This window comes from Mastigoproctus giganteus, chromosome 1 (genome assembly GCF_048544385.1).
Source record: "Mastigoproctus giganteus isolate SK-2022 chromosome 1, ASM4854438v1, whole genome shotgun sequence".
NCBI lineage: Eukaryota > Metazoa > Arthropoda > Arachnida > Uropygi > Thelyphonidae > Mastigoproctus > Mastigoproctus giganteus.
In genome coordinates this window covers 197,897,405-197,920,000 of record NC_143575.1, presented here as the reverse complement: position 1 = coordinate 197,920,000, position 22,596 = coordinate 197,897,405, and the positions used below count along the sequence as shown (strand labels likewise).

Below are 22,596 nucleotides of genomic sequence, written 5' to 3'. Positions count from 1 at the left end.
AGTAAAATGAGAAAAGGTGCATCTGTTACCTTATACTGTTGCTTGCATCTGTTATACTAACTAAAAAAAATAAACAACTAATAAAAGCATATATATTAAAACCCCATTACAATAAATACCATTTTAATGAAAATTTCACTGCAATGAAAATATTTCTAGGTCTTTGTTGTCTTCTCTTATTATTAGTACTTTTCCAGTCTCATTTAAATGAAATGGTTTTGTGGGGGTAGGGGGGAAAGCTTTATTAGAATCTATATTGTGCTGTGCTGTGTTGCCCATACTGTAAATACGGCTGAAGGAACATTTACATGAAAAAAAAAAAAAAGAAGTTTTTAATGATGCAGTAAAAGAATTAACATTACACCCTTTTTTATTGACATATTAAAATATTTTTCCTTTTGATAAAATCTTATAGCAGGTTTTATTTCTGATACTAAATTATCATCCAACTGTTCTATGCTTGGTAGTTTCTCTATTGTGCTAGAGAAACTAACAGGTTTCTCTATCACAAACACATGTTTCACAAAATTTCAGATGACCCATTGGCTTAAATAACCTTCCTGTCCCTCATTTTTCCAAATTTCTGGGTAGGCCATTCCATCCTGTGTGTCACTGAATTTACATATTTATCAAGAGTATATAGAATAGGCAATCATCATTAGTAGCAAACAAATGTACATTTGTTTGATAATAATAATAATGATGATTGCCTATTCTATATATTTTATACACTTCAATGTAAGGATCTGAGTTACAAATTTGCAGTAATGTAATATTAATCCTCTGATGGGGATGAAAATTTGTTTCTAACTGACAGATGGACCTTGGGATCTGGTATGTGATTTAAATTGTTTACTTTTTTGATTCCACTCCCTATTTTCAATCTTTTATGAACATAACAGATTGAAAATAGAGGGTGGCTTCAAAAAGTAAACAATTTAAAAAAACAAATAATAAAACACTTAAAAAATATAAATGTTTTTACGTACAAGTTAGTGCAATTGCATCATTTCTGTATGTAGCCAACTACTTAGTATTTATAAATTGGCATCATTAAGTATATCTCATATTGTGAATACCTTCACAACGAGTTACCATGATATTGCACTACCTCGAATAAGTAATACTTCACCATAGGAGAAGACTATTGTTACTTATTCTCAGTGGATACCATCACCCCTACAGCACCATTTCGGAGCTTATTATCTCCTCATCGGTGGGTTGGCAGGTACCCTGGTGTTGCAATGATGACAACCCAGTTGCAAAGTATAACTCTGCAATATAAGAGATGCATGATGGTGTGGAGTAATTTAGATTACAGAAAAATTTAGGGCTAAAGCCTCGTGTTACATAGGGACTTAACTTGCGTACAAGTTAGTGCAAGTTAGATATTCACAATATGAGATATACTTAATGATGCCAATTCATAACTACTACTTAAGTAGTTGGCTACATACAGAAATGATGTAATTGCACTAATTTGTATGCTAGTTAACTCCCTACGTAACTTTAAGGAGGAACTGGATAAACATTGAGGGAATTGGTTTGTAAATTTTTTTTGGCTGATGCTGCATAAGCTCATACACTTGTTTTCTTGAATCACATGCCACTACTACTACCTACTTGGCTTTAGCCCTAAACTATTCTGTAATAAACATTTTAGATAATGTACTTAATTTATTTTTAATAATGTTTTATTTTAAAAAATAAAAATTAAATTTTTTAAAAAATAAAATCCTCTCTTCCATGTTTAGACATGCACTTTAGCCTTTTTTTTTTTTTTATCTTTTTTTCACATGCCGAAAAATACCCGTATTTGGGCATTATCTTTACTGTCAGTAAACAAAACTTGAAATAAATTAAAATTGAATATCCTATGTGCCAGAATTGGTGGTCCATCACTGAGAAATATAAACAGCATCTGAAGAAGCCAACACTTCTACTGAGGGATTCACAGATCAAAAGTGATGGTAGCATTCTTCAGTAATTGGAGAATGCTACCATCATAATGCTTATACATGAATAATGCTTAAGAAAACACTTGGTGGTCCATCACTTAGATTTTTACTGGGGTTCTTATTATTTTTTTTTATGGCCAAACTTCTTCAATAACAAAGATTAATGATGCAGATTGATAAGAAACGCAATAATTGAGTAATTCATAAATTGGCATTGATGTAGTTGTATAGATTTTGTTCAAATTATCAAAATGCAGCTCTGGCATACTTTATCTGAGGTCATCCTGTCAGAGGGTTAAATATTAGGTTCAGTCATATTGTAATAATTAAAAAACTTAAAGTACTTTGACATAAGTATTATCAAAGAGCAGGTGTTGTTTCCAGATATGCTCACATTTGAGAATAATTCTGGAAAACTTTTGAAATACAGAAAAGGTGATTTAAATTTTTGATGCTCTTGTTGAGAGTTCATTAATAGCAATATTTGCCCTACAGAGTAATATATGGATGAAACCACCTTTTTTTTTTTTTTTAAATCCTGTTTCTCAAATATCAAAACATAACAATACCATCACTAGACATTTTTACACATAACTAATTAAAAACAAGTTGGTGAGTATACAGAACTCTGGTCATCATTGGGAGGGAGAGCAAAATCAAGTCACTCCAGTCAGAAAGCTGTCTTAGATATAGCTCTAAGATTGAATTGTCACATGTACCTCTTTATGTTATATTTCAGCTAAATTAACTGACTAGAGGGGAAAGAAAGAGGTTGAGCAGACCATGCTAAATTTGTATTATCCTGTTTGATCATCCATGGTCTGCAAGTTTTCTAACATCTGGATATGATATGGTGCTTTTAGCATTTGTTATATTGTTGGGGATGGGTTCAAATACCATGATAGCTCTTGAAATAAAATGTAGTGTTTAATGAGGAGAGATTCAGATTATATCTTCGGATAAAAGAGAGAGAGAGAGAGAGCGCACAAATTTAGTTTCTTAATAGCTTCATGATTATATGTATTGTTTATATTAAGTTGATACTGGATTTAGGAAAAATTAAAATAAAGTAGAGAATTCTGTTTTCTCTCCATGTTTGCATTTTCTGTAAATATACAATTAATTACATAATTTTTACAATTATAATGTTAACTTGAATTATAAAAATTGTCCGTGCTTTTTTGCAAAAAAAATAGGTGCCGGTACTCATTCTTTGCTATCAGGAAAAATTGAAAATGAAAAGGATATGTAAAGTACTCTAAAATTTTTTTTCCTGATATTGTTACTTTAGTAGTAATGTTTTTGGAATAAGAACAACAAATTAAGTATATAAACACAAAGTTTATTAAGCATAAATTTATTATTCAAGTATATAAAAAAATAAGTAAAATGTGAGTAAAATAAGTAATAAGTAAAAATAATTTCATAATAAAATTTATTAAGTTCTCACTCTAAACACTCTATGCCGACTTCTTTTCTTGTTTGTGTCTGTTGCTGAATGACGTTTTCGAAGCAGCAATGAATCGACATATTTGCTGAATTGAAGCATGTCAGCGGTGGGTCTACAAATTTAAGAAATAGGAGTGAAGAAATTGTTTTTGTCATCAACGAAGCCCTGATTGCGCTGATGATCAGATCCATTTGTGAAAATCCTCGTTCGTATTCACTCAATGAAATTGGTATCATACTCAGAACTTTCATCAAATGCTTCAATTCTTCCGAAACCTTCTTATTAAGTAGGTATCCCCAAAGTCCACGAATTGTATCTCTTTCCTTTAACTGAAGCCTAATTGATAAGTTTCCGACTTCATTTCACCAAATGCCAACATTTCATGTTTAAAAGGTGTAATACCATTGTTGTTCTCATTTTCCTTTTCTCATCATCGATATTGTCACTAGTTCTTTGATCTAGTTGTTAAATTTGAATTTTTCTTTTCTTTTCTTTTTTTTTTTTTTGAAACTGTCCAAAATGTCAATGTCATTCAGATACTGTGACCATGTAAACAGAGATAGGGAAAATTTATGGAAAAAAAAAAACACACCTCCGCGAAACAACAGATGATCATTTGTTGGCAAATGATCATCTGTTGATTCACAGCAGTGTCCAACCTATGGCCCATGCGGAAAGTGAACTAAAACAGCATTTTAAATTTTGTTAATTATCAAAAAAATTTTCTCGTTAAATGTTTTGTTCAGTAAATGTAATTGTTTATTGTACTTAATAAAATTTCAAAATATTTTCAGTTTTTCTTTTACATGTAACAAGATCTGGAAAGAGGAACACTAATTTTTCTCGAATCACTCAGTGCAGCCCACAAAACAAATCTAACTTTGAATTTTTTTTAATATGGCCCCTGTACAGGAAAATTGTATTTGTGTTTTTGTATGGGTGGCTCCTAGGACAGAAGTTAATCTCCACCTTGTTGCTCTGTACAATTTTAAATTCTGTCAAGGTAAGGCCAGTGTGTGTCATGTAATAAAAAAATAAAAAAAAAAATTACAACCGGTTGAACTGGGATAGGGGAAAAGGACGTAGAGAGAGAAAAAAAAAAGTTTTAATCCCAGACAGGAGATTTTCATCCCACACGGAAGAAAGTGATAGGACAGAAAAATTTTGTCTGTGAGCATGTATTCTGTAGCGTAGTGTTGTGTATTGGCCTTTTGGCTACCTGGAAGCAGTGATCACCTAGTATTCCGCGTCCAGGTGCTCATCTCTAGCCGCGGGAAGGCAAGGCCTCTCCTACTATCTGCTCACCCTCCTCCCTGGGGAATGAGTTTTCCAGGGAGGAAAAGAAAACTAGAGTAAGGCGAACAGGAGGAAGGATGAAAGAGGGAGGGAACCAGGGGAGCCCCAGTCCAGGATAAATTGCTACGGGGAAAAAAAAACGAGAGTGGGTGAGAGGTTGCTAGCCTAACATGGGGGAAAAGGTTGGACACCTCTGCAGTAGAAGGTTAACCAAAGCCCATTGGCAGCATTGGGAATACCCCTTGATCTGCTCACTGTTGACCAGCACGACTTCTCTGTATGTGGGACAGGTGGTCGGATAGGTGTTACGAGTAATCATTAGTTGTAGGATGATAATCCCATTAGCTCTCTTAATTCGTGCAGCAACACTGATTGCCTGAAGACCAGAAATGCGAACAGTGCGTACCGAGTTAAGTCTGCCCTAATTTGTTCTTTATATCAAAAGTTTCTTCGCTCAATGGAAACTATTTTAAATGTAACTTTCAACTGGAATTCAAAAAAATTTGCTATAAGAGGAGTTCATTAAACAGAGGTCCGACTGAGAATTCTAAATTTAGAATTCTAAAAATGGTTATAAAGTTTTATATAGAAAATATCTTAACAATAGACAGTGAAAAATGCAAATTTAGTTAAATAACTTTAAGCTTATTTGAATAGCAGGTAAACATGTTAAAAAAATTTACATATTTTTGAAGTGTACTGCATCCAAATGTCACACATCACTGTTAATAAAGGTGCTGGTATGCTGTACTGTTGTGTACCGTCCCAAAAAAACACTGAAAATTGTAATTATATAAACAAATGTAAAAATTATGTTTATTCTGCAGAATTATTTAGTTTGATAGTATGAACCAGAGCTGTAATGCTCAATACGTTCTATGTTAATATCAATATTTATAAAATAATATTCATATGAACATTTTTGCATGATACCAGATGGAAGTTTGTTTCAACAATTAGTTACTAATTGGTGGAGAGAAAACTTTTGCACATCTATCCTGCTAGCCATACTTTCTTAATTTAAATCATTTAGTTTACTCACTGCATTCAAAACCTTAAACACCTTGATCAGGTCCCCTCGGAGATGCTTAGTTTCCAGATGCCGCAAAGGCCAACACTGAAGTCTTTTTTGGTAAGAGTACCCTTTTGTGCCCCTAACTAATCTTTGCTGCACCTATTCAGGCAGATCTGCATTCTTCTTAAAATGAGTTTTTTGACTTGTATTCAGTACTTGAGATGCAGCCTAACCATTGCCTTATATAACAAAATAATCTCCTCCTCCTGTATATACAGGGTGTCCCTTTTGAGCATCCCTGATTTTAAAAGCTAGTTAAAATTCATGCATTGTACATATAGCAACATTGTACGACTAGTAGAGGGGAATATGGTCAAGTTCCATTGGTGATGTTTAGAAACACGCTGCAACAGAGGCTGTGGCACTGCTGCCATTTTTTCAAAAAAATGGCATAAGTGAAAGAGAAATTCAGGAATTGGTGTGGTTTGCAGAGAGTGAATCTCTTGTTACAGTTCAAAGGCACCTGACTCAAAGTTTATATGGAGATGGTACAGGACATTTTTGAACACCAATAGCATGCAGAAGCAACGTAGAGGAGGTCGTCAAAGCTTCATGATTATTCCTTGTTATTTCAATCAGACATGCATCAAGAGAATTGAACATGCCCCATGCATATCTGCACAGGGCTGTACACAAGCAGCTGAATTTGTATGCCTATAAATTGCAAATGATTCAAGAAATCAAGCTAGTGACGAAACTTCACTATTGATATTCTTGACTATTGATATTCTTCACTATTGATATTGCATCGACAAAAACCACAATTTCTTGAGTCATATTATATTTTTCAAAGAGGCAATGTTTCATGTTTCGGGAAAAATTAACTGACATAATGTTTGAATATGAGGTTCTGGAAATCCGCACTGTATCCAAAAGCACATTCGAGACAACTCAAAGTGAATGTGGGGTGGAGTCTTATGAAGGGACTCTTCTTCTTCTTGGAGGATATCATTACATACCTAGACATCCTTGAACAATATGCATTTCCTTAGATTGCACAGTCCACCATGCCCAATCCAACAATCCAGAAATGTGTAGTTCAGAGCAGTGTGCACCTGCAAGCTCCATCCTGCTAAAAGACTATGTTAGGCTATAGCTGTGCAATCTGAGGAAATGCATATTGTGAAAGACGTGGTTTATACCGCCAAGGTGTCTAACATCACCACCTTGCATACATGCATTGTACAGGCAATTGCCACCATCAGTGCAGATATGTTACAGTGAGCATGGTCTGAAATTGAATATCATTTGTACATTCTTCATTGCACCAAAGGAGCTCATGTAGAGGTCTGCTTACTTTTTTTTTATTTTTTATTATAAACTGTTTTGAGTTTTCTTTCCCAATGAAAGTTAACATTTATTAGAGCATTGGGTTTTCTTTTGTAAGACATTTAAAATCTGGTACGTTCAAACGGGACACCCTGTATATAATTAACAGAAAGCCATGAGCTGCTCTAGTAGCCTGTTTACACTGCTTGAAGATTATCATGTCTGACTGCACAATTAACCCCGGGTCTTTTATTCTCCGGTACCTTGAGTGTGGTAACCACCCAATTTGTACATTGTTCTGGGATTACTGCTACCCATATGCAGTACCTTTTTTGTAAATTTTAAATTTGTCAGTGTTAAACCTCAATTTCTATTTCTTATTTGCCCATCTGCCTAATTTTTCTAGATCTTGTTTCAGTAGCATACATTGATTCCTGACATTAATCTTACTGCTAATCTTTGTATTGTGTGCAAACTTAGATATTATGCATGATATTGCTTCATCAATATCATTGATAAATATTGAAAATAAGGAGCCCAACAGTGATCCCCGAGGGATCCCACTAATAATTTTAATCCAAGATGAGCAGTGTTTATTAATAACTGCCCTCTGTCTTCTGCCACTCAATCATCTCTTTATCCATAGCACTAAATTGCCCCTAATGCCATGCTGCTCCAATTTGTACAGCAGTCTTTCATGTGGAACACTATCAGTGGCTTTTCTGAAACCTAAGTATACGATATCAAAATTATTTTTTCCATCCACTTTCCTTGTTACTGTTTCATAGTAGCCAATCACATTGTTCTGACAAGATTTTCCTTTAACAAATCCATGCCGTGATCATCATAAACTGTATTCCTGTGAAGGTGGCCCTCCATTATTCCAGTAACCACTGACTCCGTTAATTTCCTTGGAACAGAAGTCAAGCTTACAGGTCTACAATTACTCACTTCATCCTTTGTGAATGGGGACATTTGCACGTTTTCAATCTTAAGGGATATCCTCTGAATCCAAGGATGCACTCATAATTATGGCTAAAGATTGCTTACCTCTTTTGATACTTCTTTTAATATAATTTGATACTCCATCAATCTCAGATGCCTTATTTACTTTAGCCAATGACTTTTTGTAATCTGCCTTATTTCCTAACCTCCTTAGTCACTTGTTGGCTAGTTTGTACTTACTGTAGGTTTCTAAGGCACCTCTGTAGCCAGGTGGGCAGGAACAGCAGTGCATAGCACACGCTTCTTAATTAGACTGGGGTTCGAGCCCGTGCCCACCAAATACGGAGGATGCGGAAAGGTCAGGGAATGACCACCGCATATCCCCGGAGCAATATGGCCTTAGTTGCTAATGCTCCTAAAAACTAAAAAAAAAAAACAACTGTAGGTTTCTGTGTCTTCTGGTAGTTTATAAGAATCTCATGTATTTTTCTTCTCTGTCACTGATTTCATCAGTTTGTTGAACATCTATTTAGATCTAAACCATTAACAGTATCTCTTATTTGGCATAAAAAGCATAATAGTTGCCGCAATTACCCTCCTAACTGCATTTGGAATTGGCGGTTGATAATCATAAATTTGTCACACTGATAACATTTAAAAACTGTCTGAGACCATTGAAGTCACCTTTATGAAAACAAAATCTTTACCCTTCACAATAGTTATATCATTAAGTTGACTCCACATGAATACCCTGTAATTAATACACCTAATAATTTCTTTATCTTCAGATTCTTAATGCATGAAGAATCACTGCTGATAATCAGCTCAACAGTATTGGTTTTTCTTGTTGCATTTCTAACATACTGCTATAGAAAAAACAGTCATTTGATAAATCCAGAAAACTTATGCTACCATGTGAGTGACCAATCCACAAGTTCTAATTATTATCTGGAAAGTTGAAATCCCCATTATAAAACTTCCTAATTTACCGGCTCACTCTCTTTGTCTGTATAGTTGTTCATTAAACTCATCACAGTCATTTGGTCTGTAATATTTAATTAGGAAACAGTCTCTTTATTGGGAATAGAAGTTTAACATTTAATATTTTAGATATGGGAGAACATGCAATGCAGATAGGTTCAGCATTAACTTACCATGAATAACCATCAGAACAATCACAACTTATACAAATGCTAATAAAATTGGGGAATGCGCCATAGTGTGGGATCATGAAGTGCTGTCTGAATTGCTAAAGAGAGTTGGTTAACTTCATGGTTCTCCAAGTTCATTATGGATTACTGTGCAAAGATGGCATTTTAAAGTTGGCTGAATAAGATGCTTGAACATCCATTTACCTTAGAGTAACTGATATGATTGCTACATTCAAGGTTTACTGATGCCATCACACCATAAGTCAATTGAACTCTGGCAAAAACAGTGGCACCTCTAGTAGCCCGTGGCAAATCTTACTGATGCACCTATCCAGATATAAAGTTGAATAGGGAGAGAGACTTGAGGCATTTTTCCACCTATACTTCCCTGTTGTTATGCTGCTGGACAAGAATAAGCTGACAGTACATTAGAGATTATGGGCAAACAGCATCTCACAAGACGTATTATGTTTTGCAGTTATGATGGAAAAATGTTTTGATTTAAGTCATTCCTCTTCTAGAGGACTACCTATAACTTTAAAAAACACGATTTCCATTATTTAAAATAAATGATTTATCAAGTTCTTTAATGCAGTATTGCAGATGCTTTGCTTTATTTTTATTATTATTTTTTTTTTTTTTTGTACAAGAAGCAAAGCATTTTCACAAACCAGTGCAAAAAATCCTCACCCAGCCAACACTCCCTATCATAGTAAATGTAGGTCACACCCAAATCAGTGATATTGATGTCTTCCCCCTTCACACACACACACACACACTCACTTTCTTTACCAGCTAGCAACAGCTGTCTCCATAATCTGTATAACTCGGAGGATTTAGGTCATCTCATGAAGTCCCAGCACCTAAACCTTCTTATCAGGACATATCCAACTAATCTCAAACCCTTTCCAACAGTATGCATTAATATACATTCTTGCTTTCGTTTTTACCCATGCATTATTATGCCAGCATGAAAAAAAGCTCTGTAGAAAACTAGTAGCTTTTCTTCTCCACATTTAGTTTGCTTTCGTTCTGATTATAAAGTTATGTTATTGTAATGTAGAGATGTTTTAAACTTTTGAATAATAGTTTAACCTACACCTATAATCATTTAAAAGATCACATAATTTTTTTGTTTTGTTTTGTTTTTTTACAGTATGTTCCCCCTGAACTTCTACCCGTATATAGAGATCAACTTATTCCTCTTGCAGATCTTATTACTCCTAATCAGTTTGAAGCAGAGTAAGATTCTGATTTAGTATTAATTTTTATAAAAAGAAAATGTTGTTTCTATTCTGTTTTAATTATTTTTTCAGAACCAATTAAGTTCATAATGGTGCCTCCGTAGCCAGGTGGGCAGGAGCAGCAGTGTGTAGCACACACTTCTTGATTAGACCGGGGTTCGAGCTCGTGACCACTAAATATGGAGAATGTGGAAAGGTCAGGGAATGACCACCGCATATCCCCGGAACCATATGGTCTTAGTTGCTAATGCTCCTAAAAACTAAATAACAAACCAACATAAGTTCATAATGAATTCATGTGAAATATGAATAACACTAATTAAACCATATGAATTGTTATCAAGTGAATTTTACACTGTATAAAGTATTCCAATTAAATTACCTGTAATAAAACTGCTTAATAATTGACAATGCTCCTGGAAACTATGTTGAATCCTGTTCATGCCTAATCAGGAGGAACTGGAAGTTTCGACTAACTTTTTTTAAAATTTGTTTATTTTTTAATGGTGACCTTAAATTTGAAAGGTATTGAACCTATAATACTTTAGTACCTTGTATGTGTTGAAGATTCAGAAGATAAATGTTGGCATTTCTTGAATTTACATAGTTTGTAATTTTCAGGAAATACATGTGTTGGGATTATTCAAAGAACAAAAGCAAATAGTTAAAAATGAAGGGAGGAAAAGTTAGTTCTGTGAGTTTGCAGTTGAACAGTGATTTGATGTTGACTAGTTGAGGCATCCATTTGGACTAATTTGGGAAAAAAAAAAAAAAAAAGAGAGAGGTGAAGTTGCCAATGCCACTTCAGAAGAACAGTGCCCATGAATATATCTGTACAAAATGCATACAGCAGAAATAATGCCTGTGTGACAGAGTGGAAAGCATTTGTAAGATTAATCATTGATTAACCATTCTGCCATCTCTTTTGATAGAGATTATTTAGTCTCAAAGCTAAATATTTAATATTTATTGTTTCAAGTTATATGCACTTCTACAAATTATTGAATATCTAATTTGCACAGCAAGGTGCTTATTTATCATCAGACTATGACTTTATACTATGCCATTGCCATTAATACATCCATGAAGAGGCTTAAGAACTGTTCACTTATCCGTTTAAAAAAAAAACAACCGATTTTTAAGCTTTGAACACCTTGCAAAATATAGAAGAATCCCAGTTATTCAAAACACTCGAGATTATTTTTCAAATAATCAATTTAATATACTCTATCTATATGAAAAGGATGCAGGAAATATTTAACGAGAGAAAATTACCGTAATTTGCATTTATTATTTACACACAAAACACGTTGATTGGATTTTTCAGTTTCTTGTGATTTGGCCCATCTAGTAGTGGTTGGAAGAATGTTAAACACTTCACTGGTTCTCGGTTTCTCCTGGTATATACAGTAGACTCTCGATTTTCCCGGATAGACGGTAAAACAAATTCCCGGATAATCGATTTCCCGGTTAATCCAAAAATACAGAGTCCCTGACATATGTAAGAGATATGTTCTAGGACTTCTTACATAAGTTGAGTTTTATGTAACTCGGGAATGACTAATAAAATATTGCTAATATATCGCTGATATGCCAAAATTGCAAAAACCACATAATATCCTCAGAAACAAAATACAGTAAACCCCCGCTATTCGCGGTATCTGTATTCGCGGTCGCTGATTTAATATAAAATGAAACCTAAAAAAATGTGAATTTTAAAGCGCCGTAAACATTTTCTGCCATAAAAAAACATGGGTGTAGCTAAAATTATCTTCACCGGTCAAAACAGTCAGTGGGTGGGGGGAGAGGAGACACAAAATCGCAAGTGTGGATGTTTCTTGCTAATCATTGTTCAGTATGTGTTATGCGCTTGTCATGGAAGGTTTCGTCGTTTGCTTTTAATTTATGTGCTTATAAATTGAATAAATTTATATGCTACAAAAGTGATAAATCTACCGTTTTGCGGTGTAAAACAGACTTTTTCAACTGTGTTAATGGAAGAAAGTGACTTTATTGTGGACAAGTTCTTTCTAACCCGTACAAAAATATGGCTACGAATAACAAGGGAAATGTGAAAAGATCAAAGAAGGTGATGACATTAGCGAATAAAATTGAGTTATTAGATAAAATTTCTAATGGTGAAAGTGTCTCCTCAGTGGCAAAACATTATAAAATCAATGAGTCAACGATACGATCAATCAAGAAATCGGAAGAAAAAATCCGACGTAGTGTCTGTGAAAACGCGCTAATTGCTTCAAAAATTTGCTCTGTAACTCGTGATGTTAAATTAGAAAATATGGAAAAAGCTTTAAATCTGTGGATAGAAAAAAAAAAAAGAAGTAAAGTGCAGCCATTATCAACCCACTGCAGGATGGAAGCCTCCTCAACAATTCATGCTGAGGGAAATGGACCATAATCTGCCACGCTGGTCCAGTGTGGGTTGGCAGATCGACTGTATTCAGCAGTCAGGGGCTTGAACCCTGGTCTACTCAAAGAGCGTGTGCTACTGCACTCCCGCTCCTGCCCACTCGGCTATGGAGGCTGGTTGTGGATAGAAGCCGAACTCAAAATAAAATTCCGTCAAGTTCACTTATCATTCGTGAAAAGGCAAAACACCTTTATCAACACTTTAGCGAAACTGGTGATAGCACTGGCGGGATAAGTTTTTTAGCTAGCAAAGGCGCTGGTTTGAAAGATTGTTTGAAATTTCTAATAAATATTACATTTAATATTAAATTGTTTCTTATTTTCATTTCGATGCCATATGCTTGCATTTCACTATGTACTGTCTATGTACATAGTCGTATCATGAAGGTACATATAATACGTACATAGACAAAATTTTAGACTAGTTTTTCTTATATACTGTATTTCATACTTTGGAATGGAACCCCTTTATTACTATGGGAGCCATAACCCAGTATTCGAGTTTTCTGTATTCGCGACATTTCTCAGGAACGTAACCCCCGTGAATAGCGGGAGTTTACTGTAGTTATATATTTTTAATTAGTTCAATTAAAAACTTTATCTGGGGATAGAGGTGAAGTAACCAGAGTGGCACATAAGAAAAGAAAACATAAAAGGAATAAAAAACACAAGTTATTGTACTGTAAAAACTGATTTGTAATTCATAGCCCTATTATAGTTGACTTCATTGATGCCAATTGCTTCACAGCTTCTTGTATTCTGTCTTTCTCCTTTATTGTGTTCACCGTCGCCACTGACAAATCTGAATTCCACGTGATACTTGTTAATGTTTGATCATTTTCATACATCCTTATTATTTTAAATTTTCTGATCCAACTTGATCCCTTTCCTTTTCTTGGTAGATTTACTAGTACTGCTGTCATTTATTCTCTTAGCTGGCACCATGATAACATTAAATTTTCTGAAAAGAACTTCACAGGGCGAAAACTCACTTATAACCCCACACAAGCTCGCATTTTACTGAAGCACATTTCTGGAGGTCACTACTGTAAAACAATTTGCACTTTCTGGTTTATTGAGCTTTTCTGTTAGTGCAATTCATTATAAACGGGTAGTAAACTCGATCTTATTGCATTTACGATAATCCCGATAGCTGGAAGTCTGTTTTTTTACGTTAATATGGTGAAATGTGTGTCCCCTTCACTGAAATTTTCAGTCATATAAAATATATATGTATATATATATATATACATATATAAATAATGTAATGAAAATCCAAAGCTACATAAAGTCAGGGACTTACTGCATCGAAAAATGTTCAGCAACCTATGCAAAAAGTATGGTGATAGATAAAAAACAAAAAAAAAAAAAAACTTACCACACACTACTCGCATGTCCAATACGCAAGTAGTGCGTATTGTACACTCTTGATCTGGTTATCAGCAGTGATCATTTGTGTATTAAGAATTTGCAGATAAAGGAACCACTAGGTGGCAGTGATCACAGTGTGCTGAAGTGGGATTTACTCAAAGAGGTAACTACCGTCAGGGGTAAAGGAAAGGGTTTTTGCTTCCGTAAAGGGGAGTACAGTGGTCTCAGACAGTTTTTAAATTCTGTACAGTGGGATCAACTGACGATGTTACAAACAGTAAATTCTAAGTGGGAAGCATTCAAAGAATTAATCGTGGAAGCTACTAGACTTTATATACCGATTAAGAAATATCGTTCAAGGTTTAGGCCTAAATGGTTATCAAATGAACTAATGAGACTCGTGACAGAGAAGAAAAATGCATGGGATGCATATAAATTATCAGGTGACGCAGAAGCCTGTGGCAGATATAAGCTAGTCTGTAATCAGGTCACAAAGGAGGTTCGGCAGGCGAAGGCGGATTACGAGAAATCTTTGGCAAAAGATGCTAAGAAAAACAGCAAGGATTTCTTTACTTATATAAACTCTAAAAGGAAGGGGATGAATATGATTGGTCCACTTGACATCGATGGTTCGACTGTTGATGATCCTGCTCAGATAGCAAACAAACTGAATGAGTATTTTGCATCTACATTCACACGTGAGGAATTATTACAATTTGAAAATGGAAGAAGGTTATCAAATTGTAGCAGTGTGCTTAATGATTTTGTAATAACTGAGAGCAAAGTGGAGGAGAAATTGTTGAAGTTAAACATAAGAAAGGCACCTGGGGTGGATGGGATCTATCCAGTTATTTTAAAGGAGGCGGCAAAGCAACTAAGCAAACCCTTAGCCATAATTATGAGAGCATCCTTGGACTCAGGGGAGGTTCCCATGGACTGGAGATGTGCAAATGTGTCCCCAATTCACAAAGGTGGATCGAAGGGTGACACGAGTAATTACAGACCAGTTAATTTAACTTCTGTTCCGGGTAAAATAATGGAGTCGCTGGTTAAAGATGCATTGCAGGATCATCTAGACAAGACTGCAGCAATAATTCAAACACAGCATGGGTTTGTTAAGGGAAAGTCTTGTCTGACAAATTTGATTGGTTATTATGATGTGGTCACAAAGGAACTGGATGCAAAAAATAATTTTGATATCATATACTTGGATTTCAGGAAAGCTTTTGACACTGTTGCGCATAGAAGACTACTGTACAAATTGGAGCAGAATGGTATTAAGGGTAAGTTGCTACAATGGATAAAAGGATGGTTAAGTGGGAGAAGACAGAGGGTGGTAATCAATTGTTGCTGCTCTTCGTGGACTAATGTTATTAGTGGAGTCCCACAGGTTTCGGTGTTGGGTCCACTGTTGTTTTGTGTATTTATCAATGATATTGATGAAGGTATATCAGGCTTAATGTCGAAGTTTGCAGATGACACAAAGGTTGGCAGGGTTGTTAATGACAGTAATGGCAGTGTGCTACTGCAACAGGATCTAGATAATTTGGGCAGATGGGCTAAGAAGTGGCAACTGAAGTTCAACCTTGACAAATGCAAAGTACTGCATATGGGTAGAAGTAACCCCAGAGAAACGTACCAACTGTGTGGTACTACACTTAAGGTGGTAGAAAATGAAAAAGACCTGGGAGTAATTGTGCAGTCAGATATGAAGTTTTCTGAGCAGTGCAGACAGGCTGCTAGGGCGGGTCATGGGGTTTTGTCAATGATATATAGGAATTTTGCTAGCAGGGAAAAGGAGGTGATTGTCCCTCTGTATAAGGCAATGGTCAGGCCACGCCTTGAGTACTGCGTACAGGTCTGGAGGCCTCATTTTAGGAAGGATGTAGATTTGCTTGAGCGTGTACAGAGAAGAGCAACACGATTGGTGAGGGGAATGAAGGGATTCTCTTACCAAGAGAGGCTTAAGTTCTGCAAATTGCAGTGGCTGGAGACTAGGCACCTGCGCGGTGATCTGATTGAGGTCTATAAGGCCTTGAATGGGTTGAGCACGCTGAATTCTGATGGGATCCTTCCACTTGTTCAGATTACCAACCTACGGGGACATAAGTTCAAATTAAGAAAGGACAGATGTAGAATAGATGTGCGGAAATTTGCCTTTAGCCAGTGGGTGGTTAATTGCTGGAACAAACTTCCATCTGTCGTTGTAGAAGTTGATAGGTTAAATAAATTTAAGGAAGAACTGGACAGGCATTTGGAGGGAATGGTGTGATTTTTTTTTTTTTTTTTTTTTTTGGCTGATGCTGCATAAGCTCCTACACTTGCTTTCTTGCATCATGTGCCACTACTGCTACTACTACTATTTATTTTTTTCGATGTTGATTTTAAATCTAATAACTTCCCTTTATTTTTTACAATCTCGTGTATGGTTTGGTCACCAACATTATTATGGTTCATTAGAGAAAGTTACTATAAAAAAAAATTCCAACATTCCTGACATAATTAATGAAACAAAATTTGTCCTTTTGCAGTGCGATGGAACTCAACAATCAACACTATGCACTAAAACAAACTAAACATTTGGTCTCTCTTTTTTTTTTTTTTGAGTGGTGGGTGGGTGGGAAGACAGCGGGGGTTGCAAGATAATAGGCACACTAATCTCCCAATGATGACTTATAATGTCACTTCTTGTCCATTATTGATGACTTGAAAAATATCTGTTTGTAGCTATTCTAGTTATTACTTGAATTTTATTATTTCTGGTTGGTTTTTTTTTTTTTTTTAATTTGGAGTCTTGAAGTGTCCTCGTTAATCCGATCCCGGTAAATCAAGAGTCTGCTGTATTCATCATAATGTATCCTCTTCATATTAAATTTTTGTCTGCTTCAGATTAGTATCTAGTAGTGAAACTCTTTCCTTATTCCTCAATTTGTTATTCTGGATCTTTACAAAAATAGCAGTTCATACTTTTTCTTTTTTATTTTTAAAATTTCTGAAGAATTTATTACAGGTTCATGGAACCGTACAAAGAAAACTATCGTTTATGGAAAGTTAAATCAAAGGCCTATATGAATAAGAATTTAAAGAATAAATTTTTTTTTTTTTATCTCTTTTAAAAAATAAATTTACCCATTGTTTGAGTAAATCTTTTTTCAGATGTACTCAAACATTGGGCATTTTCAGTTTACTTTTCTCAACTGTTCGAAAGTGATGTCAAGCTGATCACTGGCTCATATATTGTAATTCATGCTACATTACAAAATTTACAGAAAACAATGATACAAAAAAATAGAGAAATGCAGTTTTTTTCCCCATTAATTAACAGTATTAAACAGCAAGTAATATTCTGATATGTGGATCTCTTTCTGAAGTATGTACATTTATACATAATAAACATCATAGCACTCTTATTAACGTACAGCTTGTGGATATTGAACTGTATGACTAGTATGGTGGCCAAAATGAAACTTAGGAATCTTGTTATCACATGCAAGAAAGTTACTGAATTTTTTGGCACAGCACAGTTATTACATTTCACTTATTGACTAACCTAACAAAATCTCTTATGTTAAATTAAGTTAACATGAGAAAAGAATTCTTAACTATTTTACATTCTTAGCCAAGAACACACAAGTAAAAGATTACTTTAAAAGAGATTATGAAAATTCTGCACAGTGTTAATAAGAGTATCTTATTGAAACTTTCTCTTTACTTGAAAAATTCTCTTTGAATCCGTTTCAATCAAAACAGATGTATTTTGGTCCCTTGAACTTCAAATTAACCTAGTATTAATTGTGTGAGTAGCCATGTTTCATGAAACATTGATAACAAAGATTTAATTCATTTGTAATCTCTTTGAGTTGCAAGGAAAGTCTGTGGAACATGGTACACATAACCAACTTCTGTGTGCATTGGAGAGGGAGAAATATCAGCCACTTAACAGTCACAAAAAAAGTTGCAAAAATTGTAATTTTTTTTTTTTGCATTTCATACATGGTTGGATTGTGAGATTATAATGTGTATGTGTCCCTCAATGATAACGTCTCTTATTACAGTTTAATTGAAACCAAATTTATACCCACAACTTTCTCAATCCCATCAGGGGGCTCAAGGTCCCTATTAGGGAAATAATTTAATTCATTTTGAATTAAAATGGTTACTGTCAAGCTTGCAATTCTCCAGTGACAGCAGACAGATGTGTGGTAACCTATCATTTCAATCTACTGTGGTTGAAATGCTATTAAGGTCTTTATTTTATTAAATAAAAATAGAACTCTTTTAAAAATCGACTTATTAATATTTAAATTTAATTAAAAGTTGTGTTATGTATTTCTTTCCAGACTTCTAAGTGAGATTACAATTAATAATGAAAATGATGCTCTAAAAGCAATGCAAGTTCTCCATAGCAGAGGAATTCCAGCTGTTGTTATTACAAGCTCTGACCTAGGAGATAAAGATTATCTTCTGGGTTTTGGAAGTACATTTAAAGGTAAACTTTCAATATATTTTTATGTGAACACTGCTTAAAGCAATGCAAGTTCTCTACATATAACTGTGAAGCAAATCATTTAATTCTTTCAATGGTAAGTTAATATTAATTTTACAAGGGTGAATCAAATAAAAACATGTTTCTATTGTCTAAATTTAAGTTGCATGCTGATATGAGTATAAATCTAGGGATTGCTACTAACGTTTCTACTGAACAATGGGATATGTTGGCTGTCTTGTTACCTGGATTATTACATGGAGAATGGCACAAAGCAGTAGAGACAGTGGAAAAGGTGTATATATCAACAAGTATGTCAAGCCCACGAGTGCACAATTGGGCAAATCATTACCATGAAATAGGAAAAAACTCTCTGACACATTAGCATTAGTAGAGGTAATGATGCAAGAAAGCAAGCTTATGCAGCATCAGCAAAAAAAAAAAACGCTCCCATTTCACCCCTCCGTTCGATCCAAATACCTGTCCAGCTCAGCCTTAAATTTATTTAGGCTATCAACTTCCACAAACCAACCACCCACTGGCTAAAGGCAAATTTCCACACATCTATCCTACATCTGTCTTTCCTCAATTTGAATTTATGCTCTCTCGGGTGATTATTCTGAGCAAGATCATAGCTTTCCGCTTTCCAGAATAAATTTTTTGTCCCATTCACTGTTTTTAACACAGCTTTTCTTTGTCATTTGTTACAAAATATGGTAAAACTCTGGCTATATTTTAAATTTGGCTAATTTTTAAACAATTTCATAGTCCCTATTAAAATTTTGCAATTCATCTCTAGTTAGTGAATCAGCTATCAGGGTGGCTAGTCTGCATTGCATGAAATGTGGAAAGCACAAGACAAAACATTATGCTTTGTGTTAGGATATAGTAGTACTAGTAGTAATGGCAAATGATGCAAGAAAGCAAGCTTATATAGCATCAGCCAAAAAAAACCTACACAGTTTGCCAATCCATACCCTCCAAAAATATGTTTAGTTCTTCCATGAATTCCATCCACTTCCACAACAACAACAAATGGAAGCCTGTTCCAACAATTGACCAGCTGCTGCCTGAAGGAAAACTTACGCAAGTCTATCCTGCAACCAGCCTTCCTCAACTTCAATTATGCATGCTCATGTGTAGTCTTAGCAAGTAGAAGAATGCCATTAACATTCAGCTTACTCAATCCATTGAAGGCTTTAAACACCTCAGTTCAGATCTCCCCACAGCGACCTAGGCTTCAGATGCTGCAATTTGCAGACCCCATAGCCTTTCTAGATAAGGCACTCTTTTTTTCCTTTCACCAGTCTGGTTTGCCGTTCTCTGCAGACATTCCAGCAGATCTACATCCTTTCAAAGGCCTCCAGATCCGTATAAGTACTCGATATGTGGTCTAATTTTTTTTTTTTTTTTTTTGCTGATGCTGAATAAGCTTGCTTTCTTGCATCATATGCCTCTACTAATGCTAATGCTAATGCTAATCATGGCCTTGTACAAAGGGATGATCACCTCCATGTCCCTGCTAGCAAAGTTTCTGCATATCATTGGCAAAACCCCATGAACTGTCCTGCAACATCTCTGCACTGCTCAGAGAATGTCATGTCTCACTGCACAATTACCTCCAGTCCTTTTTCATTTTCCACTACCCTCAGTGTAGTACCACACAGTTCATAAGTTACTCGGAGTTACTGCTACCCGTATGCAGTACCATGCATTTGTCAACATTTCTCAGCCCATTGACCCAATTTTCCTAGATCGTGTTGCAGTAACTCACCCTAATGACTGTTGTTAACCACCCTGCCAACTTTTGTATTGTCTACCAACTTAGACATTAATCCTGATGTACATTTGTATATTCATCAATATCATTGATAAATATTGAAAACAACAATCAGCCCAGCACTGAACCTTGATCAACTCCACTAATAGCATTAGTCCACAAAGAGCAGTTCTCATTTATAACCATTATATTCTTCCACTTAACCATCCTTTTTCCAAAGCAGTGACTTGCACTTGTACCACATTGCTCCAGTTTATACTGCATTCTTCTGTGTGAAACAGTATCAAAAGCCTTCCTGAAATCCAAGTATATGATGGCAAAATTATTTTTTGGATCCAGTTCCTTGGTCACTGAATCATAGTAATCTAACAAATTGGTTGGTTAAGACTGCACCTTAACAAATCCATGTGCGATTGCAGTATAATTGCATTTCTGTGCAGATATATATAATTGCATTTCTGTGCTTTCAGGGAACTGCTGGAACGGATGCTGAGAAGGACACCCTGATTTGTGAAGGGAATAAAAGGGTGCTTTTACCTAGAAAGGCTTCAGTTTCTGCAAATTGCAGTGTTTCGAGACCAGGCACCTACAGGGAGATCTGATTGAGGTATCTAAAGCTGTGAATGGATTAAGTAAGCTGATTGTTAATGGTATTCTCCCGCCTGCTGAGACTACACACATGAGAGGACATAAATTCAAGTTGAGGAAGGAATGGTTGCAGGATAGATGTGCAAAAGTTTGCCTTCAGCCAACGAGTGGTTGATTGTTGGAACAGGCTTGTATCTGCTGTAGAAGTGGATGGTGTGAATAAATTCAAGGGAAAAGTAGACAAATTTTTGGAGGATACAGATGGGTGAAGTGTTTTTTTTTTTGTTTTTTTTTGTTGATGCTATATAAGCTAGCTTTTTTTTGCATTATTTGCCATTACTACTACTACTTTCAGCTCTGTAATACATATACATATATTTTTATTCACTTCCAGCTGTATTTCTGTCAACATTCACTTATGCCTATTAGGCACCTCCGTAGCCAGGTGGGCAGGAGCAGCAGTGCGTAGCACATGCTTCTTGATTAGACTGGGGTTCACGCCCATGACCACCAAATACGGAGGACGCGGAAAGGTCAAGGAATGACCACCACATATCCACGGAGCAATATGGCCTTAGTTGCTAATGCTCCTAAAAACCAAATAACAACAACTTATGCCTATTGCATTCCCCTTGTCCATCTCATTTTCTTATTATGCCTGTTGCAACAGAATTGTCTTTTTGTCATTTTCTCCTCTTCTCCTGAAATCAAATTCTTCCCCACATTTTCCTTTATCCTTCTATTTAATATTTTTGGCATTATCTTTGCCACATGTAATACCAAACTTAAAAAGGGCTCTAAAATATTTAAATTTCACTGCATGACTTTTATATTCTATTGGTATCATTACTGTAGTCTTAAAATCTTTAGGCTGTTTCCCCTTGCTGATACATTAATGTATCTTAAGCCCATTTTCTCTAGTAACCTTATAAACTCCATTGAAACTCTATCAGTACCTAATTCCTTATTTCCCTTCATTTCCTTTGGCTCTGTAATTACCTCTTGTTTCATTACGACTGGCTCCATGCTGTCTTAATCCATTATTTCTACTTTATCGAATCATACGAATTTGATTTGGTCCTTGAGGACCAAATCAAATTTGATTTGGTCCTATCGAATTTGGTCCTTGAGGTTGTCACAGACATTCTCTTAGATATGCCAGACAAGCTGTTCTTGCTACCTGGGAGTCTAAAACGCTGATGGAACTGATATTCGGGTGACACTCAAGTCAAAGTGGACCCAATTTCGGCGAAGTCCGAACGGTCTATGACAGCCAAATCCTCTGCTTGCACCTTCACGATGGTGGGACTGTTAGTAATCCTGGGTATAACCTTCATGCACAAGTACATGGTGGGTGACCACCCAGGTGTGAACCAACGTAAGCAGGGGTCGAGGTGTGGCGCCCACACCACATGGAGGAACGCCGCCCCTCTATGTTACCAGGCAGTACTAGGTGGTAGATGACTCTCATCAACCGGTGAAATACCACCACTTTGCTTATTGGAGGCTTGAAGTGGTGGAACCCATGTTTAGTCTCTAGAGCTAAGTTCCGGCCA

The 22,596-nt window shown here is 35.6% G+C and overlaps 1 protein-coding gene across 1 annotated transcript in view; it reads left to right on the top strand.

The window, feature by feature from the left end:
* Positions 1–22,596, top strand: part of Pdxk (pyridoxal kinase) — a 165,530-nt gene that overhangs the window by 93,378 nt on the left and 49,556 nt on the right. Inside the window, exons 6-7 of the mRNA XM_090390325.1 lie at positions 10,301–10,386; positions 18,527–18,675. Of these exons, the coding sequence (XP_090246451.1) occupies positions 10,301–10,386; positions 18,527–18,675 (235 nt within the window). The remainder of the gene's footprint in view (positions 1–10,300; positions 10,387–18,526; positions 18,676–22,596) is intronic.